Source organism: Astyanax mexicanus, chromosome 17 (assembly GCF_023375975.1).
Source record: "Astyanax mexicanus isolate ESR-SI-001 chromosome 17, AstMex3_surface, whole genome shotgun sequence".
Lineage (NCBI taxonomy): Eukaryota > Metazoa > Chordata > Actinopteri > Characiformes > Acestrorhamphidae > Astyanax > Astyanax mexicanus.
The window spans coordinates 6778348-6798419 of record NC_064424.1 but is presented as its reverse complement, the minus strand read 5'-3'; the positions used below and the strand labels follow the sequence as shown (position 1 = coordinate 6798419).

The following is a 20072-nucleotide window of genomic DNA, read 5'->3' as shown; positions in this document are numbered from 1 at the left end:
GAGGGGAGATAAAGCCAACATGGGGTGCTGAAATAAAGAATGCGTGATCAATTTGATAAAGAAAACTTTTTTTTACTTTATTATAAACATCTCAGCTTGGTTGTAGGTATTTCTGAATTAGAACTTTAGAAATTTGCTGAGTATAAAAGAGTGTTTACACACCTGTAGTTGTGAAATTTCTATGATCCGGATCAGTTGATGAGTTTATTGAGTTTATGAGTTTATTTATATAGATAGTTTATTTGGAGTGTTTTTCCCTCTGTTTGGTTTGGTTTCACACAGGCATAAACCTTAACGCAACAAATGCGCACTAATAAACCACGTGACATCCTCTCCTCTGATTGGTCAGAGCTGTCTGGCACTTGAGCAAGAAAGTAAATATAGTGAGAAGATTCTGTGCTGCAGCACATATACCTGTGCAGTGTGAAGCTGCTTTAACACAGAATGCTGAAAATTTGACTCTGTGCTTTTAAACATGTCTCACTCTCTTTCTTTCTCTTTTAAACTCATGTGAAAGAAAAGAAACTACAGAAGAAAAGAAAGCGAAACCAAACGCTCATGAATGTACAGACAGGACCTGATGATGATGATGATGATGATGATGATGATGATGATGAAATTATGTGGAATTTTGTCGGTCTGACTGGTAGGCCATGTAAAACAGGTTAAACAGGATCTAGACATTAAAACATATATATGACTCATAACTTTATCATTTTAGTTTCAGCTTTTAACTACCAGTGCATGACTTAATATAATTTACCCTGACCACGTGCCGCATGCAATCAGACAGAAACTGTCACGGAAACTGTCACATTTAGATAAAAAAAAGCTAATAAAGTGAAGATTACCCTTGTGAAAAAGTAATATACTTAAGAGCATTAAAAGTATTTTCAAATAAGGTAAAGAATATAAAAGTGTGTTTTCAATTTTACATACTTTAAGAAAAAGCACATTAAATATACTTTCTCTGTATTTCCAGAAAATGTATTCTTAAGCAATATGCTTTAGTGCTTTAGTATACATTGTGTTGATAGAATATAGTAGCAATAAATACTGCTTTGTTCCATAGTCATTGAGGTGTATACAATATGTGCATCAGTACGCTCAGTACACAGTACACTTAAAATATACTTCAATTGTATGTTTAAAAACACATACTTAAATCTACTTAAGTTTGCAGAAGTTGTACGAGAAAGCACTCAAAAGCACAATTTAATGCTTTTATGTTGCATTTAAATATAGCTTAATTAAAAGTTAAATATGCTTAAGTTGCCATACGTTGTTCCAAATTAGTACATTAAGTATGTATTTAAGTGCATATTTTAATTTTAAAAAGTATGTACTTTAAAAATATATACTTAATACACTTTTTAGGGTGTATACAGGGTAATACAGGGTATTCTTCAAATAAATCATCAATAGGACAGTTTACATTTTAACCCAAAATAACCTATAATGATCTATGCGTGCAGACCCTTTAAAAGCTGTGTAAAGTTCTGTCCTTTACTTATTTATAAAGTCCCTACGTTACATATAGCCTGCTGAATATCCTGAGAGCATCACTACAGGGCGGTGTTTGAATCTGCGTTCGTTCATCTAAGCACTGGTTTAGTGCAAGAGATAAAACTAGCTTCTTTAAAAGTGTATTTTAGCTTCTAAAGCTCTGTTCCAACCATGTAACCTTTAAAATGCTTAAATTAAATGTATGTTTTGTGTTATATATAATTAGTTCTTACCTGATTTTAAAGAAGTTTAATTTTTAATTTTGATGTTTAAATTTAATTTTGGTGTGGTAAAACACGATGAAAAGATCTTACCTTTGATGAATAGCACAACTCAGTTCTCCAGAAATTTTAACAGTTTGTCCAAACACCCTTCAGACTGGGTGACACGGGGCATATTTTACCCCGATAAATCAATTTTTCCATCGTTAAAACAAGGCATTAATAACTTAAAAAGTGCACAAGAAGCTCAATAAAAACACTTTTTATATCCTATAACGCTAGCTTCAGCTGTGAGTGCCACCATTACTCCTGGCGCCGACTGCTACGCTATGCAGAGTCTATATAGAGGTGTGCTATTCATCAAACCATTTTTACACCAGAGTTCTCCTTTAACTATAAAATAATAAAATACAATTTTCATGTTACATCTGGATTATAACCTTAGAATATTTACAGTCATGTGCTCTTTTTATCACAAAAAGAAAAAAAGTAAATATAATTAATTTTGTATCAATATTCAGAACTGGGAAGAAGCCAGAACTCCATTAAGAACAATGAGCATGAATTCCTACTTTCATTCATACAGTTCATTTAAAGAATGTGTTATTCTCTATGGAAGCAAAAATGGTACCTCTAAGGCATTACTCAAATAATCTTTTGTAGCACCTTTAGTTTTTTTAGAAATAAAAAAAATCTTCTGTAAATCTTCTGATTTTCTTATCAATAAAAAAAACTCATGCTACATTTGAATCACTCATATGATACAGGACAGGCATCTTTCAGGTATTTAGCTGTATTGTGAAATCTCATACACAAGAAATGAGAAGCATCTATGGAATGAGGTTATAAAGCTAACACATGCTTACGTAAACACACAGCTCTCCTTTATAAACTCAATCTAAAAATGAGCTCAGTCTGATTAGACGCGTCTTCACACAGGTGAGTGATGTACCCTTTTTCTTTACACAGGTTTTCTTTAACTGTGTTTCAGGCTGTCTGTGAACTACACAAGCGGAAGTAGCTACAGAAAAATTATGAGTATTAGGTAGCACCAAACTGTATCTACAAAAAGATGTACTGTAGATATTTTATGTATTTCTGTAAAAAACGAAATTTAATTAGGTGTGCCTAATATTCCTGATTAAACAGTGGCTTCATCACACATTAAAAATAATTGAATAGTGCATTTATAAAGCATTATGTATATATTTATGAACAGCTTATGCCATCATTCACAACATAATATAAGATTTTGTATGAAATAAATTATATTTTATTAATATAACCTGCATGATTGTTAAATATGAAGTGTACATTTAGTAGAAATGAACTATGAGAGGGAAAAAAAACACTGATTTAAGGCATAAAAGAACATTAAATAACATGTCTACATAATTCTGCTTAAAGCAGCAGTCTTTTTTCTGTTTTTATATATATATTAAAAGCAATAGTGTTCCTGAGTGCAAAATATTATATAATAATATAATAAATGGCATCAGTGTGCCTCTGTTACCATTCCTGCAACCCATATACAGCTCTGGAAAAAAATAACAGTCAACATAAGAATAATGAGTTTCTTTAATTTTACCAAATTGAAAACTTCTGGAATATATTCAAGAGGAAGATGATTATCACAAGACATCAAACCAAGCTGAACTGTGTGAATCTTTGCACCAGGAGAGGAGGATAAAGTTATCAAAAAGCAGTGTGTAAGACTGGTGGAGGAGAACATGCCAAGATGCATGAAAACTGTTATTAAAAACCAGGGTTATTTCACCATTTCAGATTTTCTTTGCATTATTTGAGGTCTGAAAGTTCTGCATCTTTTTTGTTATTTCAATCATTTCTCATTTTCTGCAAATAAATGCTCTAAATGACAATATGTTTTGGGGAATTTGGGAGAAATGTTGTCTGTAGTTTATAGAATAAAACAACAATGTTCATTTTTCTCAAACATAAACCTATAAATAGCAAAATCAGAGAAACTGATTCAGAAACTGAAGTGCTCTCTTTATATTTAAACATTATATTTTTTTGTCATTTTTTGCATCACCGCTCTCTTTTCAGTGACTCCTTTGACTTCATCATGGCTGCAAAAGATAATTCAGCTACTGGAAGCTCTGCAGAGCCTGAAGACGGAAAAGAAATGTGGATGTACCACGGTACTACTCTAATCGCTGCTAGGAGGATCAAAGCTTCTGGTTTTAAACCATCTAAGAAAGGCATGCTGGGGGCAGGTGTTTACCTCAGTCCCGATATCAAAAAAGCTGAAAGATATCCAATAGGTGAAACCGGTGATACAGCTGTTCTGCGTGTGAAGGTTAATGTTGGAAAAGTGATCACAATTGACCGCAAAGGTCACCCACAGCAGACGAGCTGGCACGATCACGGGTACGACAGTGCCTGGTGTCCCCCGAACTGCGGCATGGTTAAGAGTGGTTGTGAAGAATACTGTGTGCGGGATCCAAAGCGCATTCTGATGATTGAAATATTTAAGACAAAGAAAAGCTCAAGGGTCGAACATGTTCCATCAAGATTCGATTATGGTCCATTTGTGGCCCTTCCTGCTCCACCAGGGATCCTTTTTATAGACCGTGAGGAGTTTAGGCGAGCATACCTTCAGTACAGACAAGAATTATTCGATTCATTCTGCAGAGAAATGAATGTGCGCTTGGTTTGACCTTAAGAATTGCCGTACATCTTATGTACTGGAATTGTGTAATCCAATAAATAATTCATACCTTTCTTACCTGTGTTTTTTTTTTTTTTTGCTTAAAATTACAACATCTGCCATTATAATAGAAACTATCCCTAGTGTAAAATCAGATTAAAGTATACTCAGCATTATTATGCTATACACTCTAAGAAATATAAGTACAGATTTGTACTTAAAAGAATACAAAGCTTGTCGCTGGGGCTGTACCTTATATTGAGGCACAAAAAAGTACCTTTCAGTGAAAGTCCTTTTTTGTACCCATGGTTTTTGTGGCAGTAAAGATCATAAAGATTATAAACATTATCATCAACTAAATATGGCTCAAAAACTTGATGATACAAAATTGTCTGGCTTTCAAATAAAAAATGTGCAATTTAAATATATACTGTTCATTAGTACAGTGATACAGAATACTGAATGTACCCTTTGGCTGGTTAAATGGTACAAATTTGTACTTATTGCTGTTAGAAATGACTTTGTACTTCAGAGGGAACAAATCTGACCCCGTAAAGACCAATATTGTACCTTTGTGGGTACAATTATAAAGAGTGTACCTTCGAGTACAAAAAAGTACTCATATCGTACCGCTGTTTTTTAGAGTGTGGTGCACTAAAGTGTTCTTGTAGCCACATTATTAATCAGGGGTGGGATTTCCCGAAAACGGTTAATTTTAGCGGATAACAAACAAACGAACTAACGAATGACGTGAGTAAAGAACAAGTTCTGCGAGTGTTTCCCAAACAGCTCCGCAAAGTGAAAATTAACGAACAAGGTTAAAGAATGTCTTTCTCAACTCCTTCCCTGAAACAGTGCGCTCAATCAATCCATAAATATCGATTCAACACTGGCAATATGCAGTATTTATTCACTATTACTCCCACAAAAACGAAGAACTGTGTTGTAATCAATATCATTATACATATTCTGATATTTAAATTACAAAAGGATGTACTTTGGCATTGATAAAATACTCCTAAAGATACATATGACTAAATAAATAATCAAAAATCTAATCTATTTTAAAACATTAAACTTTTTTTAATAGATCATGGTCATATGTGTTATTACATATGTTCCTTTATGTATATATATTATATATATATATATACACATATATGTATATACATATATATATATACACATATATGTATATATATATAATCTACATGGTAGAAAATGAATTACATTTAAAAATAAAGAAAAACATTGAACATTAAAGTTTTGACTGGTACTTATATATTTGCGAGCTGACACACCCCAGAGTTTGCCCAGATGAACGGCAACAGTTTTGGTTAGAAGCACCTGATTATTAAATAATATTAAATGTTACCTGCATATTAACCGCAGAGTCTCCTTTACAATACGTGCAGGTGTGATTAAAGACACCACAGGCGTCCCCTGCACTGGATTGTGTTGTGCTGTAATTCCCGGCCTGTGTACAGGTGTGTGTATGGCACAGTAACAGCCTGATTACAGAATGCACAGACGTGGAGACATATTGCTGAGACTGTGAGCATCATCTGCAGGAATTCATTGATTTGCAGCATTAATGTCAAGAGCTCTACCTGGATTTAATGATTTATTCGTGGGTTCGATTCAAAAATGCCCAGTTAGACTACAAGCTACAGACAAAGGAGGCATTATAATATAATTTAATATAATATAATATAATATAATATAATATAATATAGATTCAACCACAGAAAAAATATTTTTTCTCCCTCAAAATTTTGCGACCCTTTTTTTTTTCTTATTAAACTTTAATTGTATAAAAATTAGTACAAAAGTCTGACGTAAATTGTGCTAAGTGTACTTAACTGTACTAAAATGGAACTATTTTAAATATACATTAAGTAACATTTAAACTACTTTATACTACTTCATATATGTAACCCCATATTTGAAATATGCTTACAGTAAAATTATTATACATTTAATGAGTTTTACAACTGTATCACTATAATTTACTAAGAACTGATGTTAAATATATTAACATTAGAGTACAAATATGCTTCTTGTTTCTGTCTTTTGTAAGTAGCACAATTTTGGTATACTTTGTTAGGTATAAAAAATATATTTTAATATACTGTACTACAATTATTAGCGTGTTACAAATTTACTTAATATATATATATATTTTTTACATTTAAATGTGTTATTTAACACTGTATCCTATAATTTACTTATATTTATATTTTCCTAATTATAATTATAGAGCATTAAAATACATTGTTATATTAATGTTGTACCAAAACATATTTTTACAACATTTTAATTAATTTAATTAATTAAAAAGTTACATGATACATTGTACTTTAAGTGAACTGCTGTAACAGCTGTTTTTAAAACACTTTGCTAAAAATATACAAATGTATGTTTGGAAATAAGTATTTTAGAAGTATACTGAATTACATTAGACTAAAAGTTTACTTCATATTAGTCTATTTATTTAAAATACACTATATTGTACTTTTTAAAAAGTATGATCAAAGTTTACTTTTAAACATTTGATGAAAGCATAATATTAATGAACTTTTATTTACAACATACTTAGACATTTCTTAATATATATATTTTTTTTCACCAGGGATATATTATCTATTATAGCACAGTGACTTTTTTAAAACTTTTTTAGAACGGGCTGATAATAAGGTTAAACACTGAAATTGGAAAAATAAGGAAAACACAACATTTTGCTTGGGGCCCCTCAAATACCTTGAAATGGCCCTGCATATACATATACTGTCCAATACATGCACCTATGTTTCTACCGCTGTCCTTTAAAATGAATCCCATAAGCTACAGAGTCTTGTCTATGGGAAGTTAATTTTTAAGTTGAGTTTATGACCTCCTTTTACCTACATACCAAAGCAGAGGGCCTGATCCTGAACAGAGAACAGTCAGCTGTGCTTTACTGTGGTAAAAATGAAACAAAAAGTTAAGAGGTTATCATACAGACTCACTGCCTAACACTTCCTTTATAATCTCTATCTCAGAAAGACCTCAGTCAGGACTGGTTGATCGGAGCAGAGGTGAGTTCATTCTGCTTATTTTCTTGAATCTGGAGTGAGAAACTCTGATATTGGAAGATCTGGACGTCTCTACCATTTAACCATTGATCATTTTTATCCTCATACACTCATATTATGCAACTTATTTGAGCAGGAGCTTCTAGAACGTCAAGAATGAACAGTTGATTTATGGGAAGTAAGAAAAAATACAAAAATAGAATTACAACGTTTACAATTAGATACATGCATCTGTTGTAAGCTGGTGGTTAAAAGTTTTACACGTTTTATGTATACATTACAAAGCATTAAAATGCACAATAAGCACAGCTCTGTAAAAAAAGAGACCACTTAAAAATCATGAATTTATTTGATTTTACCAAATTGAAAACAAATTGCCCCATAGGTGTGAGTGTGTGAGTGCATGTGTCTGTTTGTCTGTCTGTGTCTGTCTGCCCTGCGATGGATTGGCAGCCTGTCCAGGGTGTATCCTGCCTTCTGCCCGATGCCGGCTGGGATAGGCTCCAGCACCCCCCGCGACCCTTAATGGATAAAGCGGTTGATAATGACTTGACTTGACTTGACCAAATTGAAAACCTCTGGAATATAATCAAGAGGAAGATGGATGATCACAAGCCATCAAACCACCAAACTGAACTGCTTGGTTTGAAGTTTTGCAAAAGCAGTGTGTAAGACTGGTGGAGGGGAACATGCCAAGATGCATGAAAGCTGTGATTAAAAACCAGGCTTATTCCACCAAATATTGATTCCTCATTTTCTGCAAATAAATGCTCTAAATGACGATACAATATTTTTATTTGGAATTTGAAAGAAATGTTGTCCGTAGTTTATAGAATAAAACAACAATGATAATTTTACTCAAACATAAACCTATAAATAGCTAATAAATAGAAGAGCAGAGCATGTTGTTGATTGGTTTGATATACAGTTTGATTTATTATGGAGTACCGGTACCACTTTAAAATAAGACTACCTTTATAAAGTGTTTCTAAATGCATTACAATTAGTTTATTAATAGTTACTAATTAGGTTGTAAATACCTTAAAAAATCATGATTAATTATTAATAATCAGTTATAACACATACGTAGAAAGGGCAACAATATAGACGGCTGTGGGTTCACTATTTGACAAACAACAGGTCATTGTTGCCCTTTCTACGTAGGTGTTATAACTGATTATTAATAATTTTTAAGGCATTTACAACCTAATTAGTAACCTTTAATAAACTAATTGTAAACTATTTATAAACCCTTTATAAAGGTAGTCTTATTATAAAGTGGTACCAGAGTACCACAGGGTCTTATTTTATGTAGTTAATAATGACAGTAATAAAGTTATGAATAAGGATGTCCCAATCAGATTGTTTTGCCCTGATCCAATTCAAGTATCTTCCCAGCTTACAACTAACCATGTGTAAGCTTTTTTTTTTTACATTTTATATAAGTATGTGTGGCCCCTTGATGGCTCCTTACTCAGAAAAATCCTAGATCCACTATACTGGACCCTGTTACACAAAAAGTTGCACATATGCAATAACATAACCTGTATAACTGTAATAAATCTAAATCAGTGTGTATTTCACCAATAATTTGCTCTGTTATTACATGAATTATTAAAGTATAACGACACAGTTATTAGGGAGCGTTGTTATAGAGTGGAACTGAATGTTTAAGTAGAGTGTCAATAATTGTGTGTGACATCATTTCCAGATAAATGGAAGGTAAATTAATTATAGCATTAATATACTGTACTCAGTTTAGGGTTTACTTTCTTCTGGTTAACACACACTACTGGAAGTACTGTGCATTGGTGTCTGTAAATCGTTCAGCTTCTTCCAACCTCAACCCAACTTTTCTTTACTCTTTATATATATATATATATTTTTATAGGTTTTAAACTTTGCCAGTGCCAGTCGACTCTTCAACCCTGGTGAAAAAAAATATATACTTAATTGTACTTAAAACATATTGAGAAATGTTTAACTATGCTGTAAATATACTAACAGATTTATGTACATAAAATATATTAAAAGTACATTAATATTATGATTTCATCAAATGTTTATATAGACTACTATATAGACTACTATAAAGTACACTTTTAGTTTAATGTAATTCAGTATACTTGTAAATTACTTATTGGAAATAAGTATGCTTAAATTTGTAACACGCTTACAATTGTAGTACAGTGTATTAAAATATATTTTTATACCAAACGAAGTATACTAGAAGTGTGCTTCTTACAAAAGACAAAAACAAGAAACATATTTGTACTCTAATGTAAATAGATCACATATATTTAAAATAAATTACGAATTTTGTACTTTTGTATTTTTATACAGTATAATTCCAGTACAAAAAAAGTTTTTTTTTTGCATTTTAGCACTCTTTAAATATACTGATTAATAATAATGTGGCTACAAGAACACTTTAGTGCACTATAGCATAATAATGCTTAGTATTTTTTAACCTACCTTTTTTTACTAGGGTAAATTAATTTACTTTTTTAACTAGGCTAATTTCATTTACTTTTTTTCACTAGGGTAATTTAATTAACTTTTTTCACTAAGAAAATGTTATTTACTTTTTTCACTAGGATAATTTAATTATAATTTTTTTAACTAGGGTAATTTAATTTACTTTTTTCACTAGGGTAATTTAATATTAATGCTTTTAACTAGAGTAATTTAATTTACTTTTTTTTACTAGGGTAATTTTACTTACTTTTTTTACTGGGGTAATTTAATTTACTTTTTTTTACTAGGGTAATTTAATTTACTTTTTTCACTAGGGTAATTTAATTTACTTTTTTTCACTAGAGTAATTTAATTTACTTTTTTTTTACTATAGTTGTTTAATTTACTTTTTTTCACTAGAGTAATTTAATTTACTTTTTTTTTTACTATAGTTGTTTAATTTACTTTTTTTCACTAGAGTAATTTAATTTACGTTTTTTCACTAGGGTAATTTAATTTATTTTTTTTACTAGAGTAATTTAATTTACTTTTTTCACTAGGGTAATTTAATTAACTTTTTTCACTAGGGTAATTTAATTTACTTTTTTCACTAGGGTAATTTAATTTACTTTTTTCACTAGGGTAATTTAATTTACTTTTTTTCACTAGGGTAATTTAATGTACTTTTTTCACTAGGGTAATTTAATTTTTTTTTTTTACTAGAGTAATTTAATTTACTTTTTTTTTCACCAGGGTAATTTAATGTACTTTTTTTTCACCAGGGTAGGCTTCACAATGTTGGCGGAATATGACCGGGCTCCACCAGGTGTGCCGCCCCTCGGGAGCTTCTCAGCTCCAACAGATGGGAAGAGGTATCTGATGTATCACGGCACCTCTGCTGTTGCAGCTGCACAAATCATGGCTCACGGGTTCAAACCTTCTGCAGACGGCATGCTGGGACGTGGAGTTTATCTCAGTCGAGATCTGAACAAAGCCAGCAGATACCCTCTGGATGAGTTCGTACTTAAAAGAGTTGTTCTCAGGGTCGTAGTAAATGTTGGAAGAGTGAAGAAAATTGATTACCAAGGTCACCCACTCCAGACGACCTGGCACGATCACGGGTACGACACAGCCTGGTGTCCTCCGAACTGCGGCATGGTTCCCAGTGGTCTGGAAGAAGACTGTGTGTGGGATCCAAAACGTATCCAGGTTATTGGTTTAATTTATCCTGCTGTATCGGCTGCTGTTGAGAACTGTGCGATCTCATGACTGATTCTTGGAGTGTAACTCCATAACATTGAACCACTTTACAAGCAAAGCTGGCAAAGAATGATAATTGTGAATCAATAAAAAAACAAAAAAGATTTGCTTACCCATCAAAATCAGTGGATCTGGATGGTGGTAAGTCTGGAGAATCAAAAATAATTCAATAAAGACCTAAAAAAAAATCCTTGACTTTTCTTTTTCACCAGATATTTACCTAAACACACCTCAATTCCAGACCACCACAGCCAAAACAACAAGACAGCAGTAAGTGATAATTTACACTGGATACAGTTGGCCTATTTGTACAAATCGTACAACAAAATACAGTACAGGCCAAAAGTTTGGACACTCCTTCTCTTTATCAATGCGTTTTCTTTATTTTCATGACTATTTACATTATAGATTCTCACTGAAGGCATCAAAACTATGAATGAACACACGTTTTATGTACTTAACAACAAAAAAATTATATTATATTTTCTTCAAAATAGCCACCCTTTGCTCTGATTACTGCTTTGCACACTCTCGGCATCATTCTCTCAATGAGCTTCAAGAGGTGGTCATCTGAAATAAAAAAATTTCCAACAGTCTTGAAGGAAGGAGTTCCTAGAGGTGTTTATTAGCACTTGTTGCTCCTTTGCCTTCTTCACTCTGTGCTCCAGCTCACCCCAAACCATCTGGATTGGGTTCAGGTCCGGTGAATGTGGAGGTTCAGCTTATTTTTTGTTCAGTACATAAAACTTCACATGTGTTCATTCATAGTTTTGATGCTTCAGTGAGAATCTACAATGTAAATAGTCATGAAAATAACAAAAACACATCGAATAAGAAGGTGTGTCCAAACCTTTGACCTGTACTCTATGGTCACACACTACAAACCGTAAAAAAAATTACACTGATAGCAGTGTTAAATGTTCAGTGTTAATCTGACACTGTGCAGTGTACCATTTACTCATGCTAGTGTTGGTCATTAGTGTTTTAGCAACACCTAAAGTGTTAATTTTTCCACTGTTTGGAGTATATATGGACACAAACTACAAAAAAAAATCACAGTATTAAAGTGTAAAGCTTAGTATTAATGAATAAATAAAATAGGAAGACAAAAATGTATCCTTTTTTATTGTTCAGGTTCTTGGTATTTTTAATTAAATTGCATCACATTTAAACACATTCATAGATATGAATCAAGTTGGAATAGAGTACAACAGGACTATTTTTAAATGCAGCGCACAACTTACCTATTGCTTAGTTTAAGGTGGACCATAAAAAAATTAATCCACCATAAATGGTAACTACAGAAGTTATCTAGCTGGCCTACATGCTTGGACTTCAAACGGCAGAATTTAAAAAACGTGCCCTTTAGCTAGATAGCTAGCATTAGTTTCCTGAAAAAACTTTTCAATTTCACCTCAGTTAGAAAACTAGCTAGTTAACTTTAGGTTGTTTTTTTGCTATAAGTTGCCCATTTCACGTAAGCTAAAGATAGCTAGCTAGCTAGGTTAGCTAACCTAGCTTTTTCTTGCAAGAGGTTCCCCATTTAACCCAAGTTAAAGCTAGCTAACGCTAGCGCACTTTCCCACACTTTTTGTTTAACTCGTGAGAAGTCTTCGACCTAACAGCTAGCTAACATATTTTATATCAGCTAGCTGAGCCAGTTTAGTACTTTAAGAGAATGTAGGTTGATTCTTCTCCTCAGCTAGCTTGGCTAGACAGTTTATTGTGAGAAATTTCCCGTTTCACCGCAGCTAGCGTTAGTTAGGTTAGCTAGCTTGCTAACTAACTAACTAAAGGCATTCTGAGACTTACTTATTTGAGTATTACTACAAATGGCACCAAAATTAGTCTCTGTTGCAGGCTAGCTTGCTAGCAAAAACACACTAGAGCTGTGAAAAAAAGAATTAGCCCAAAAAGGATTCCATAGGATTAATGGAAATACATCTAAACAATACTTAGAATTTAAAAAATAATAATGATTATATATGGAAAAACAATAAAAATAAAAATAAAAATTTAATGTCACTAAAAAAGACACACCTGATGCTATCTCTGAATCACGAAGAAAATGACAGCTGACAAACTTTGGATGTGGCAACATTTGGAGCTTGTGAGACAGAATACACAGTTGAAATGTGTTAACTCTGGCAAATAATTCCAACTTTATGTGAATTGTAACACTGAGAGTTGTTAGGATAATGTCCAGGGAGTCCAAAATGTTTACACTGTGATTTTAACACTGTAGATTTTACTGTGTAGGTTTGCATCAAAATATATGGCTAATGTTTATGTTAGCTAGCTTCCTGGCTGTCAGTGCAACTTTTTTGAATGGGCTGATAATAAGGAAAAACACTGTAAAATGTTATATTAACAGAATAAGGAAAACACTAAATTTAGCTTGAAAAAAACCCTTAAGCAGCCCTGCATATACTGTAGAAACCACTCACTAATGCTTCTTCTGCTGCCCTATAAAATTTACTCAGTCTTGTCTGTGGGAAGTTAATTTTTAAGTTAAGTTTATGGCCCCCTTTTACCTACATGGCAAAGCAAAGGGCATGATCCTGAACAGATAACAGCTAGCTGTGTTTTACAGTGGTAAAAATGAAACAAAAAGTTCAGAGGTTATCATAAAGACAGTGTAAGGGTTATTGATCTAATTTATCCAGCAGTATCGGCTGCTGTTGAGAACTGTGAGATCTCCTGAGTGATCCTTGGAGTGTAACTCCATAACATTGAACCACTTTACAAGCAAAGCTGGCAAAGCCTTATAACTGTGAATCAACAAAGAACTAAAAAGTATTTGCTTACCCATAAAAATCAGTGGATCTGGATGAGTAAGTTTGGAGAATCAAAAATAAATCAATAGTAGATATATTTCTAAACTTTGATGCTATTTTAATGGCACAGGTGCAGGATAGGGGCCACAGTGTTCATACCAGAGAGGAATTAAAATATATAAATATAATAAAATAGATTAACTTGTGTTTATTGGTTTCAAAGTTTGCTTATATGCAAGTTTTTAGGTTTTAGGTTAAATGAACAGATAATTTCACAGAGTGGTAAAATTCAGTTCAGTCGCACTGTCCTGTGCAACAAACGAAACAAAAAGTTCAGGGTCCAAAATATAAAGACACGCCTTCCAGGTATTTGCTTTATAAACCTTTTCTCAGACAGATCTCAGTCAGGTTGCACGTTTTATCACACAGGTGAGCAACTTACAGATTTAAATAATTTCCTTGTACAGCTGGTGTGTGTTAGCTATTAGAAATGCTATGTAATTTCATGGAAGTTGAATAGATGGAGAATTTGACTAATTAATGTTGGTGATTTTATTTAGTCAATACTTTGCTTTTACAAAGTAGAATATCTGATCTAAACATTTGTATTTATGTGTGTATGTGTTAATGATTATAGAACACCAACATCTATTGTCTCAGTTTTATAAAAAAATAAAATCTCACCAGCAGTGATCTGAACACACTCTGAGGGCTTCATCATGTGGGCAGAAGATGACTTGGGTCCTCCAGAAGTGCCTTGTCTTGAAAGCCGCGCAAAGCCGAAAGATAAAGGAGTGTATCTGATGTATCACGGTACTTCTAGATCTGCTGCTGAGAAGATCATGGCTTCTGGATTTAAGCAATCTAAAAAGGGCATGCTGGGGCGTGGCGTTTACCTCAGCCGTGATCTTAATAAAGCCAGCAGATACCCTCTGGATTTACCTGAGAACCAGAGAGTCGTCCTGCGTGTAAAAGTTAATGTAGGAAGGGTTAAGAAAATTAACCGTCAGCGTCACCCACTGCAGAAGAGCTGGCATGATCACGGGTACGACACTGCCTGGTGTCCCCCGAACTGTGGCATGGTTCCCAGTGGTCTTGAAGAAGACTGTGTGTGGGATCCCAACCGTATCCAGATTATTGATGCAATTTATCCAACCCCTTCACACTGGTGTAGCATACTGTAAACTCACAGTTACCCGCAGAATGTTTCATACATCACTGACTTATAGTATGTACTGTATGTTAAGTTTAATATACACTGTACTGTACTCAGTCTGGGAGATAAAAAATTAATCAATAAAGAACTGAAAATGTCTTTGACTTGTCTTTTACTGTACAAAAATATTATAGTAATAATTATACAAAATAATACACATCGCAATGAGCTTTTCTTCAATTCTGCATCACCAATAAAATAACTAATTAATTCTTGTCGCATGTGAATTATCAGGTATATTTAAATACGAGTGTGTGTGCATCTGTTTGCTCAGATATGGATTGCTATAGTGCACAGTGCAATGAGGTAGGTAGGTTTTTTGGTCGGTCGGCAGTGTTGGGAGTAACGGCGTTAAAACTAACGCCGTTACTTTTTTTCAGTAACGAGTAATCTAACTAATTACTATGACTGTAACTATAACGCCGTTACCATTTCCGACACCCCGTTACTACTTTAGCAGCTCTATGAACTTTTTTTTTTACTTCGCTTTGCCCTGGTTAACCCCTCCTCTGTCCGGTGAACTTGAGCTTCTGGCCGCTGTGCCTGTGGGTTGGCGTGGTGAAGTGAGGCACAATTGTGACGATTTGCGTGCTCTAATCAATTCAGTGATTGCCGTGGACAACCCAAGTTCCGAATTAAGGACGTTAAGCTCTTTTTAGCAGCTCCGGTTTTTGTGGTGCTGCTGCTTTCTATTTTAGAGCTTAGATTCTCTGTCCGAATCCCACCTGACCTGAGGACCGACCCGAAATCAGGCTCCTATTTTTATTTTATATAAAGCTCTGGTGTGATAATCACAATGTTGCTAAGTAACCAATTATTATTATTCACTAAAGCGAAGGAAATAGCGAAAACTGAAAGTGAAAAACATTTGTGTTAACTGAATCTAATAAAAACGGTAATTAAAAGGAAAAACATAACTATCTCGAACTGTATTTTGTGTTTATAAAACTAACTAAAACGAACTGAAATTACTGATAGAATACCCTCATTTTTGTGTTTAATTTATTTATAAGCGCTGTTGTACAGCGGAGTTGTACAGCGGGAGTTGTTGTGCCCAGCGCACGGCACCTCGTGGTCCGTTACTTCTTGTGTAAAGCGCTTGCGCTAGCAAGCCCACCCTAAAATGAACAGAAAAAATAAAAACAAAATAAAATTAAACTATAATAAAAATGAAAAATGTAATCACGTAGCTCTGGGCGCACGTGAACGCCTCCGCGTTTGACTTGCAGCATTGTGTGTAGCTGTTCTTAAAAATCATTTAAATTAAATAATAGTTCTATGCTTCTATGTTACAGTGTTAATTAACATAATTCTGATTATATTTCGCTCATTCAATCAGCCCGAAAACAGACAGTTTATGGGGCGGATCGGGTCAGGCTCATAATGACAGTTTATGGTTCGGGCTTGGGCAGAATGTGCACGGGCTCCGGCTGGGTCGGATTTTTTGGGCACGATCTAAGCTCTATTCTCTTTTGGTGAAGCTGTTATATTAATACCATTTTAACGGGCATTAAATTGTTGTTTTTGTCCATTATTTTGTTTTATATATACATATTTCTTTTGAGTGTGGCTTGGTTTGTTAAATTTCATCCCCAGACGCGTTTTTCCGCTTTTTTCAGTATTACAAGTTTTAGTAATTTTCTTTGGTTGTGTGGAGAATTTCGTTTTATTTTTTTGAAATTCGTTAGATTATATTTTTGTCAACATTTTGGGTTTATTTTCGTTTGTTATTTTTTGTTATTTTCCTAATAATAATAGTAAATGCATAATTGATTTCCTTTTTTTGACGGGCGAATAATAAAAAGTAACACGATAGTTACTTTTACTGGTAACTAATTACTTTTATAGTGGAGTAACTCCGTTAGTAACTCAGTTACTTTTTTGGAGAAGTAACGAGTAACTATAACTAATTACTTTTTCAAAGTAACATGCCCAACACTGTCGGTCGGTAGGTGGGACGGTAGATAGGTAGGTAGGTAGGTCAGTAGGTAGGTAAATCAGTAGGTTGGTAGGTAGGTAGGTAGGTAGGTCAGTCGGTCTGTAGGTAGGTGGGTCAGTAGATAGGTAGGTTGGTAGGTAGATCAGTAGGTTGGTAGGTAGGTAGGTAGGTAGGTAGGTCTGTTGGTAGGTGGGTCGGTAGATAGGTAGGTCTGTAGATAGGTAAGTCGGTAGGTAGGTAGGTCAGTAGGTCTGTGCGGAGGTAAATTGGTAGGTCGGTTGGTCGGTAGTTCGGTTGGTTGGTCGGTCGGTAGGTTGGTCGGTTGGTTGGTCAGTCGGTAGATCAGTTGGTTGCTCGGTCGGATGGTCGGGCGGGCTGTAGGCAGGTGAGTCGGTAGGTTGGTCGGTAGGTTGGTCGGTCGGTTGGTTAGTCGGTCGGTCGGTCGGCCGGTCGGCAGGTCGGTTGGTCGGTCGGTAGGTAGGTCGGTCGGTCAGTTGGTCGGTCGGTAGGTAGGTAGGTTGGTCGGTCAGTCGGTCGGTAGGTAGGTTGGTCGGTCGGTTGGTAGGTAGGTCGGTCGGCCGGTCGGCAGGTCGGTTGGTCGGTCGGTAGGTAGGTTGGTCGTTCGGTCGGTCGGTCGGTTGGTTGGTCGGTCGGTCGGTGGGATGGTCGGTCGGGCGGTAGGCAGATGGGTCAGTTGGTCGTTCAGTGTCCGCAGAGATAGGGGTGTATCCATGGAGTGACCACAGTTATGTCCAAAACACCTATTATTAATCAAGAGAATTAGCACATGCCCTTTTAGCGTTTTGACCCACACAAAAACACACTGACAGGCCCTAAATCAAGCTGCACAGTTTGCCTAAAGAATGCTAAAATATGGCCGAGAAACATTATTTGTGTGATTGTAATAATTATGAGTAAAACAATTGTTTGGAAGGTTATTCAATTTAAAAAAATGTTGTTTGGCTCTAGCCTAGATATGAGATGAGTTACATGAGGTTGGGCATGCAGGCATACAGGTTCCATATGGCATCCTGCAGCAGACAGGGGTGTCAAGTAATAAAGTATGAATACTTTGTTTACTTACTTACATAGAAATGTAGAACGGTTATCTATACTTTACTGTAGTAATTATTATTCAGATCATTTTTTACTAAGACTTATTACATTTTTACACAATTATCTGAACTTTCTACTCCTTACATTTTAAAAATAGCCCCATTACTCCTATTACATTTCAGCTTGTTTTCATTCCGGCTTCTCATTTTTCAATAAAACCCCTATCCAGATAAATCTCTCTGTACAGATAGAATTAATCTGATTGTGATTGGACGAGGGGTATAAACATATACCACAGTTTATACTGTGATTCATCACACCTGTACACATCACGCCACACTCTTTATGTAGCCCAGTACTGTACTTAATCAATAAATCAATAAATAACTAAAATTAATTGACTTGTCTTTTCACCAATTTTTTTTCTGAACACACCTTAAATCCAGAAACGAAACATAAAGTTCAGGGTTTTTAAATAAAGACACGCCTTCCAGGTATTTGCTTTATAAACCTGTTCTCAGACAGATCTCAGTCAGGTTGGACGTTTCATCACACAGGTGAGCAACTTACAGATGCAAATAATTTCCTTGCACAGCTGGTGATTTTATTTTAACAAAAGACATCAAACTATTAGTACAATGTAATTTCATGGAAGTTGAATAGATGGAGAATTAAAAAAAAAATTGATGATTTTTTTTGTCAGATATTTTTTGGAATATATAAAAACATATGTATTATTTGTGTATGTGTCAAGGATTATAGAACACCAACATCTATTATCTTTTTTAAATTGTTTTAAATAGTTAAAATGCTCAGATTTATAAAAACAAATAAATCTCACTTGCAGTGATCTGAACACACTCTGAGGACTTAATCATGTGGGCAGAAGACGACTTGGGTCCTCCAGGAGTTGTGTGTCTTCAAAGCCGCGTAGAGCCGATAGATAAAGGAGTGTATCTGATGTATCACGGCACGTCCCGATCAGCTGCTGAGAGTATCATAGTTTATGGATTTAGGCAATCTGCAGGTGGCATGCTGGGGCGTGGCGTTTACCTCAGCCGTGATCTTAATAAAGCCAGCAGATACCCTCTGGATTTACCTGAGAACCAGAGAGTCGTCCTGCGTGTAAAAGTTAATGTAGGAAGAGTGAAGAAAATTGATCGTCAAGGTCACCCACTGCAGAAGAGCTGGCATGATAACGGGTACGACACAGCCTGGTGTCCCCCGAACTGTGGCATGGTTCCCAGTGGTCTTGAAGAAGACTGTGTGTGGGATCCGAACCGTATCCAGGTTATTGATGCAATTTATCCAACCCCTTCACACTGGTGTAGCATACTGTAAACTCACAGTTACCAGCAGAATGTTTTGTACATCGCTGACTTACAGTATGTACTGTATGTTAAGTATAATATACTTATACTGCACTCAGTCTGGGAGATCAAAAATAAATTAATAAAGAACTAAAAATGTCTTTGACTTGTCTTTTATTGTACAAAAATATTATAGTAATGATTATACAAAATAATACACATTGCAATGAGCTTTTCTTCAATTCTCCATCACAAATAAAAGAACTCATAAATTCTTGTAACATGTGAATTATCAGGTATATTTAAGTACGAGTGTGTGTTTGTGTCTGTATGCTCAGATACGGATTGCTATAGTGCACAATGCCATGTGGCTGAGGCCTCTTTCTGGTGTGTGTTTGTTGAGGGCTGGGTAGACAGTATGCTACTACTGTACGCAGAGTGTTGATTGTTAAGCATCCTTTGGAATCTAATTTGAAATGGAATTGTCAATGATGATCAATCAGCTTCAAAAGGAGACCAATACTAAATGTACAGCACCATGTAAAATACAGTAGAAATACTTCATTTCTATGCATACATTTCAGT

The 20072-nt window shown here is 34.6% G+C and overlaps 2 protein-coding genes across 2 annotated transcripts in view; both read left to right on the top strand.

Annotated features, from left to right (window-relative positions):
- gig2e (grass carp reovirus (GCRV)-induced gene 2e) overlaps positions 1 to 20072 on the top strand; it is a 28652-nt gene that overhangs the window by 2603 nt on the left and 5977 nt on the right. The window contains 1 exon segment of the mRNA XM_049466606.1: positions 19025 to 19514. Coding sequence (XP_049322563.1) covers positions 19054 to 19514 — 461 coding nt within the window. The 5' untranslated portion in view covers positions 19025 to 19053.
- On the top strand, positions 7334 to 15240 carry LOC103038149 (uncharacterized). The gene is made up of 3 exons (XM_049466653.1): positions 7334 to 7475; positions 10712 to 11184; positions 14666 to 15240. The coding sequence occupies exons 2-3, from the start codon at positions 10725 to 10727 to the stop codon at positions 15148 to 15150; spliced, it is 945 nt and encodes a 314-aa protein (XP_049322610.1). The 5' UTR covers positions 7334 to 7475; positions 10712 to 10724; the 3' UTR covers positions 15151 to 15240.